The 8,493-nt window shown below is 47.2% G+C and overlaps 1 protein-coding gene across 1 annotated transcript; it reads left to right on the top strand.

Moving 5' to 3' along the window:
* The first annotated feature begins 602 nt into the window (after positions 1-602).
* Positions 603-1,634, top strand: FOXB2 (forkhead box B2). Its single transcript, XM_032097581.1, has one exon. It carries the CDS (start codon positions 603-605, stop codon positions 1,632-1,634), a length of 1,032 nt encoding a protein of 343 aa, XP_031953472.1.
* The last annotated feature ends 6,859 nt before the right edge of the window (positions 1,635-8,493 follow it).

Here is an 8,493-nt window from a genome sequence, read left to right as displayed (position 1 = left end):
GCCCCGCCACAGCGACGGCGGTCGCCGCCCCGCTCGCCTCCTCTCCCCGCCGACTCCCGGCGCTCGCCTCTGCCGCAAACTTTTAAGGGGACACGGGACTGAGCGGTGAGAGGGATGTTTTTAATTCCTTCTTTCCCGTCTCTGCAGAGGTCCAAGGCAATTTCATGCTGTCGAGCCCTTGGCGCCTGAGGAGCATCAACTCCAGCCGAGTGTGCCAGGCGGCAGGGGGGAAGCCCGGGAGACTCAGACGCCTCCAGGAGAAAAGCGGGACGCCAGCGGGGGCCGGGACCCCCCTCTGGCACATAGTCCCCGAGACCCCACGGCCTGGGCGGCATCTGTCTCTCCCGCAAGCTGAGGGGCGGCGAGGCAAGCGTCCCAAGGGGAGAGGCTGCCGGAAGGAGCGGTGCACCGAGCTCGCTGGCCGGCCACGGGGCGGTCGCTGTCGCGTGTGGCCCGGGCCGGCGGCGCCCAGGATGTAGAGGTGGCAGCGGGGCAGGGCAGTGAAGTCCCCGGATCCCAAGTCCGCCGTGCGCGGCAGTGAGCGGTGCCCAACCCGGAGCGGCGGGATCGTGCGGCCGCGGGAGTGCTGTGGCGGGGCGGCGATGCCCAGGCCGGGGAAGAGTTCGTACAGCGACCAGAAGCCACCCTACTCTTACATCTCCCTGACGGCCATGGCCATCCAGCACTCAGCCGAGAAGATGCTGCCCCTGAGCGACATCTACAAGTTCATTATGGAGCGCTTCCCTTACTACCGGGAGCACACCCAGCGTTGGCAGAACTCCCTCCGCCACAACCTCTCCTTCAATGATTGCTTCATCAAGATCCCGCGGAGACCCGACCAGCCGGGCAAAGGCAGCTTTTGGGCGTTGCACCCGGACTGCGGGGACATGTTTGAGAACGGCAGCTTCCTCCGCCGCCGCAAGCGCTTCAAGGTCCTGCGCCCCGAGCATCACCTGCCCGGCGGCGGCGGCGGGGCGAGCGGCGGGGCGGGCGGCGGCGGTCCCGGCAAGCCCCCGGTGCCCACCTCGCACATGGTGCACTACTTCCATCCGCACCCACCGCCGCCGCCTCCCCCGGGCAAAGTGCCGGGGCTGGCGGGCTCCGACGCGGCCGTGGCTGCGGCCGCGGCCGCTGCCGCGGTGGGAAGACTGCCGCAGTTCTCGCCCTATGGGAGTAGCCAGCCCTCGGGCTTCAAGCATCCCTTCGCCATCGAAAACATCATTGGCAGAGATTACAAGGGTGTGCTGCAAGCCGGCGGGCTGCCGCTGGCCTCGGTGATGCACCACCTGGGCTACCCGGTACCCAGCCAGCTCAGCAGCGTGGTGAGCTCCGTGTGGCCGCACGTGGGGGTGATGGACTCCGTGGCCGGTGTACCCGTGTCCCCCGACTACGGACCCTTCGGCATGCCCGTGAAGGCGCTCTGCCACCCGCCGGCACAGACCATGCCCGCCGTCCCGGTGCCCATCAAACCGGCGCCGGCGTTGCCCGCTGCCTCGGCCATCCCTGCTCTCACGGTCGCCGCCTCGCAGATCTGCCCCGCCGCTTCCCCGGCTGCTGCATCGCTGCTGGAACAGACCGCGAGCAACAACCCCGAGGGCAAGAGCTCCCTCCACTCCGTCCTGGTGCACTCCTAAAGAGCAGGGGGTCGGGGGGAGAGAGGTCCCCAGGCTCCCGGAGAGAGGACAGGGAGATTCAGGGCATGCGTGCAGAAACCCCATCGATCTCTTGACTATACCCCTGCTGGTGTCTGTGTCTATATCGTGTACGATCAGATTGTTTGAGAGCCAGGTCGCAGGTAAGATCTTTTATCGTCGTTAAATGTCATTAGTGGCGGAGAGGCGATGTGAAAAATCACAGCCGAGGCCAAAGGGGCTGGCTTGGAGGAAAGGGCCGAGAGCGAAGCTCTCCCTGCCACCCTGCCGGCCTGAGGCCCGGGGTGGCCATGCAGCCTGGGCTCCCCGCCGAGCCCCTATCCCGGGGCAGTCACCCCGGAGGCCCCACGAAACCCGAGCTCGAGGGGAGAGGTGCTGCAGTCGGCCGGCGACTGGGGAGAGCAGAAGGATAAAACCTCTGCTGAAGTCTCCCTCTTCCGCGAGAGACAGGAAACCTCTGCTCCACCGCCCTGTAGATCTTGCTACGAAAGAGGTGGGCAAAGGGGTTACCTTAGACTCTGGCGAGCTCCGGGGCCCCAGGACGTGTAAGGAGAGTACTCGTTAAACAGCTCGATTAAGTAGTGGGAATTTAAGTGACAACGGCATTGACGGCGAAGGGTTTCTCTACTAACGATCACTTGCGTTTCCCCTTCACACTTTTATAATCCATCCTATAGTACCTTAGGAGGGACTGAAGCATGACCTGGCCTCTCAAACTGTGTGTGTGTCCGAATTCCCTAGTTTCTCATTAAAATAAGACGAGCCCGGAGATTCGTAGATTGTGCTTTTCACATCACCTTTCACCGCTCACAGACACCACTATTTTGAATGTGTTGCTTGGCGTTTCTTCCACGTAAATGTGAACACAAAAACCTGCGGGGGAAGGGGGAGGGCGGGGAGTGAAAGAGGTGGGGGAAAGTGGGGGAAAACAACAGAAAAATGGTTAAAAAGTTATTCGGGAAAAGCACTTTACTGAAAACAACCTTCCGACAGACGAGAAGTCTGTGCAGAGGGATCAGAAGTCGGATATCACAAGCCAGAGAGCGACGTGATGGGCTAATGATTCCCGGCTGGTTTGTGTGTGATTGCTGCCGTACACTGTCTGCCCTGCTGTACACCAATGCTCATTAAAGCCAATCCATCCATTTCCTTCTGCTGGTGCTGCTATTTAAAATACTCGCCTTTCACATTGGTTAAGAAACCTGTGCTCGTAGCATAAGTTTTCGCTCCCTCTCCCCAAAATGACAGAAGCATCCAAAAGTTTTCTCGGCGGCAAGACAAGGGGAAGAAAGGGAAAGAAACCTCTTACAGGTAAATTGCCTGCTACGGAGGCACTGCCCGCAGCTCACGGGCGAAGAGCCGGCGTTCAGGCGTGAGAAGAGGGCACCGGCTCGGAACCCGATCCCACTGAAGGCAGTTGTAGTTTTGCCAGTTTCAGTGTGTGCTGGGTCGCACCTGCTTCCTGGGTGTTATCCCCTCATGCCGGCGCACCTACTGCGGCCCGAGACACCAGATCACAGTCCCCGCCCCTGGGGAAGGACATCTTGGTGCCACAGAAATTTGCTAAGAAAAGTGCCGTCTGTCCAAAGTTTTCCCCACACACACTTGTGGGGTCTGCTCGACCACTTGAAATTCCCCTAGAACTGTTGAATTTCCAGTTGTTCCCTCTGCTCTAGACGGGTTTGCACCTTAATTTCAAAAATTATAGAATTCCTATCGCCTAAAAAGTACTACTAATAATGTTATGCTAATTAGACACATATCAGTATCATGGTTTGTGAATCAGTCTGGAAGGGGAATTGCCTCTGAAGTATTGCAACCAGATAAACTGAAACAAAAGAAATTATTAAAAAAACCCAAACAAACAAACAAAAGATAAAGAAAAAAGAGAAAGTGCTTCACATTTTCTTTATTCTGTTGTTTTCCATGTTAGGCAGGGATCCAATCTGATATTTCCACTGCTAAAACCAAGTTGCTCATAAAAAAAGCAGTCTGCCAAATAAATCATTAATAGCCCTAGTCGTATATGTATTTAAATATATTCCACTGTTCTTGGTGTAACTGCTATGTAGGACTCCAAAGCACATCTTAAGGAATCTGAGTTTTCCCCTTACATCAGTCAAAGGGGTTAGAGGGATGGAGAATCTGGAATAGTGGAAGAGGTAATCCTCCTGGGAGTTATTCAAATGGTTCTGGTCAGTTTTAAGATTCTGAATTACCTTCTAAATTTCTTTGCGGGAAAACTTTATTTGGTGTGAGGAGGCCTGTCTGGCTGCCGCGGCGACGTGTAAGCGGAGGCTTCCGCCGCCTTCGCCCCCGGGCAGTCGGGGCAGGTGTCGCGACAACAGAGGCTGCAGGGCGCCCAGCGCACGGGGCTATCGCGACGGGAGGAAGCCTCTGGTCGGAAACTGAGGGCCGGGCCCTCGCCCATCGCCCAGGGGGAACACGCCGGGACGGCGGGGTACACGGGGATTTGTGGGGTACCCAGCGAACTGTGGGGGTGCACAGCAATTTGCACACATGGGCGCTGTGCAGCAGGTTTTCCCTACCACAGGGCCTTTGGGGAGTGGGGAGTTTAGCCCATGAGTCACTCGCCCAGATGGCCTAGTATGACTCCCATACTGCGGTGCCCTACACTTTGTAAGAACTAAAGATGGTGATATTTTCTGTAGCTTGTACAGTGAAAATTTTAGGGGGTTAGAACCTGTTAATTTCAGATTATCAGAGGAGAGGGAAAATTAACTATTCAAGTAGTATTTTCTAAATAATTTCTACATCTATTTTTCCTTATTCTTATGTACTTCATCTCTAAACATAGCCTTTGTAATGTTACACAGATTTTGTAACAACAACCAACAATCCAAATACATAAAAAAAACCAATCCCAGTGCAGCTTAAAACCAGATGATAGTCCAAAATGTAGAGAAATTAAATAGTACCATTTCCTCCAAAGTGAAAAGCAGGTGTAAACTGGTGAAGGGTAAGATTTTTCACTTGACAAATAAGATAGGGAAACAGCCTTTTGTCAGCTACTGGATTTTGTCTGTCTGCTATACCAGTATCCCTCATGCAGAAACAGCTCTTCTTCAGATTAAAGTGCACATGTGCTCTGCACAGAAAAAGGCACCTGAGTCTTTACTGAGGTGGGTACAGGGTGTGTGTTTGGAAGTAGAAGACACAGATGCAAGGAGGAGAAGCAAGCTTAGTCTTCATATCATCAGACTGCCAAAGGTAGAGAGGTAAAATTTAGTACTAGAAGAATGGGGGCCTAAGAAAAGGCATTCATCCCACCGCAGTATGCTTCCGGTTTACTGTGGCTAGCTAATATAGTGATTGTTATTTCTACCTATGGGAAACTATTCCTAACCAAGGCATTGCTTTGTGTATTTTAAGTCCATAGGGCACGCAAATCAAGACAGAAAAGCAAATGCAGTAAGACTCTTAGAATTAATGTGGCTTATGGTCTAAATATGATAGCAGTGTTTCAGTGGCTATGTTCTGATCTCAGTGATACCTGCTATGCTATAACAACCAGAGTTATAACTGAAATTCTGGACTCTATTGATCCAATTCTGAAGTCTCCCTCACAAAAATTGATACAGCAAATCTGCTTGGAATTTTGCTGCTGCTGCTTGTGGTATCAGATTTTTCTCTTTATTGTAAGACTTTATTTTAAATCATTATCGTTCAAGTCTGTTTTAAGATACAGCCATCCCTGTAAGTGCTGGAAATATGTAATAGTTTTGATTTTGAAAACTAGATTTTCACCTCAGCTTCTGGAGTTTTGCTGAATATATGGTCAGATTAACCATCTTTAGTTAGACTAACCAGGTTTAATTTTAGATATCTATTGGTAAAGACAAAAAATTACAGCCTACAGGCCCATATTCTGGATATATATAAGTATGTAACTTGTTTGTTTAAAGAATCAGTGATCCTGCCTCTTTGGTTATACAATGTGGTCACTAGCACAGCCCATGAAGAAAAGCCTAATAATTAGAGCACTCAGAACCCTGAAGGAAACAAGTTCAAGATTATTTCAAGTCAAAAGGATTCAAACTCACATCTGTATACCAAAAAAAGGTCAGCTGCAAAATGGCACATGGAGAGAGTTATGTTATACAGCAACAACCAATGTAAGGCCCATGAAGTGTCAAATAAGATGCAGGGCTTGGATGCTTCCCTACAAAGGCAGAGTCCACTGTAGAAAACAGATTATGGATGGAAAGAGGGAAGGATGGGTAGGAATAAACGCCAAATTTTCAAATCAGAGTGCCAAAGGGACGGGTGTTGGGTATCCCAGGAATTCATAGTTGTGGTATGCAGAAGGTGACTTACAGTCAGGAAAGTGACAAATGTTTGCTAATATTAAATCATTCAGACTAACAAAAAACAATGGCCAAGAAATTGGGAATTGCTGAAAGACATGCACACTGAGTTACAGGATAATAAAATGGAAAGTGAAATTCATTATTGACATATGCAAACTGCTATGCATGGGGAAAATAATTCTGGTTTTATATACATATCGATACGTCATAAACTTCAGATTCTTAGGAAGTTACAGTAGAGCACTAAGAAAATGTTGGTTTATTAGTCATTAGCTGTGAAAAAAGAAAGATTATTGGTGAAAGAACAGAGAACATAACAGAGAATACTATGTTCCTCTTTAAATCTAAAGGAAACAGGAATGCACCAGGGAGACCTGCGAGTTCCTCACACCTGAAATATACCTAAGATACATTAAAATGGTCAGGATACAGAGAGAATCAGATGTGATAATCAAAGGTACATCTTCTGAACCAGTAGCAATTCAATAGTCGAAAACTTTTCAGCATGGAAAGCAAGGACATAAAGAGATCTAAGACACAAATTTACAAAACTGTGAGACACCTGGAGAAGGAGGCTGAGGCACACTTGCTCATTCCTGCTCTTAATACCAGAACTGGGAATCTTCAGAAGGGCTCAAAGCAAACAGAAGGATAGGATACTTCACACAGCACACTACTGAATTCATTGTTCCAGGATGTTCTGGGTGTTAAGATTTTACATGCCTTTTAAGAACAAGTAGAAGATTCATGTAAGATCACTGAGAATTGATCCACAAAAACTCGCTATCTCTTGCTCAGATTTCCTATGCTAATAATATATTTCAGAAAGTATTGTGACATACTTCTCCTGTCCTACTCTTTCTAGAGCATCCATTACTTTTTGGAGACAGCACACTGGGATAGATGAACATTTGGGGTCATATATGACAATTTTTCTTAATCAAAGAGGGGATCAGGATTTGTGACTTCCATTTGTAGCTAAGGGTACTGAATGAAAGCAATTCTTTAATGTGATTTCAGTGTACAATATATGAAAGCAGACTGGATGTATGCAGAGATGCATTTGCAAAGAATTCATACTCTGAAGGCTTATGCATATGTTCTATATGAAAAATATTTTAAATGGTTCAGAAATGTACAAATTCCTCATTTCAAGGACAGTGCTGCATTGATTGGAATAATTTGCTTATTTTCTGGTGAAATTAATTTAAACAAAAAGTTTCTGCATGAGAGACTGAGCTCCTTTTTTATATTATGCCAGCATAATTGACACAGTAGGCTGCTTATAGGTACAGATTTAAATGATCTCTAAGATGGAGAAGCATCTCAGACACCTGTGTCCTGGTACTGTCATAGTGGCAAGTCTATGCCATGCATGTCCAAAGCACCCATGGTGTTCTAGGCATTGGCTGAAGTGTCAGTTTATTACTTTTGTCTCTATCTCCTTGTCTAGTTACAGGACCAGTGAAAAGAAACAGCTTTTTGAAGGAGGAAATAAACAAGTTCTGACAATGGAAAAAACAACTCTAGTACTGAGTTTCACAGAGTATTAAAAGATATGTTTTACTGCATTTGACATCCAGAATATACCACGGTATCTTGTAATATTTCCCTAGACTTCATACGGATGCTTAATCTACACTGGGAGAGGTAGTAATTTCCAATGAGATACAAGAATCTGTTTTTAAGGCGAAAGACCTGGGAGAAAGCTGTAAGTTCACACTGCATGGACTGTTTTTATTACATATTGCTCATTAAAATAATTATTGAACAATAGATATTAATGGCACAATGATGGCCAGTGATACCCCAAATTTTACTGGCCAGTGTCATCTTAAAGCAGTCATTTGGAAAAGCAAAAACAGCTGGATATTTCTTATCAGCTAATCATGCACCTTACTGTCAAAAGGGAGGTTTTCGGTAGAACACTAGTGAGTAAATTATTAGGCAAAGAGGTCTTCCACAGGTAAGAGATGCTAATTTTTATTATCAGTCTTCAATTTTACAAAAAATAGGCTTTTAACTCTGTGTACTATACAACAAACTCCCATTGTGGATCAGGTCTTTCTTTGAGGATGGTCTAAATAATTTGAAGTTCAATCAATTATTGATTCTGGATAGAAGTGCATAGAGAAAGAAGGAAAATGTATTTTCATGTATTGCTTGCACCACTGAACTGCTACTGGAAAATGATAATTTGCTGAAAAAATATAAGAGAAACCTTTTAGTGTAATTGTAGTAGCCATTTGTGTTTTATGGAATTGTTGTTTTATGTGGGATGTGTGATTTGGATTTATCCTCTCCTAAGTCTTGAAATCAGGGTGTTTTTAATCCCTGTGTGGTCTTTTGACTGTGCTTGGTATGAATTTGTATCATAACCGATTAGTAAATACGCAAATTATTGTGATGCTTCATATGCTTAATAAAATATATGGTTGAAACTGGTAGGTGCTTACATCTTTTTAAACTGATTATTACTTACTGATCATTAAAAGCTTTCCTGATATATA

The sequence above is a fragment of the Corvus moneduloides genome, chromosome Z (genome assembly GCF_009650955.1).
Source record: "Corvus moneduloides isolate bCorMon1 chromosome Z, bCorMon1.pri, whole genome shotgun sequence".
In the NCBI taxonomy this organism is placed as follows: Eukaryota; Metazoa; Chordata; class Aves; order Passeriformes; family Corvidae; genus Corvus; species Corvus moneduloides.
The sequence above is the reverse complement of the archived record's forward strand: the minus strand, read 5'-3'. Positions and strand labels throughout refer to the sequence as shown.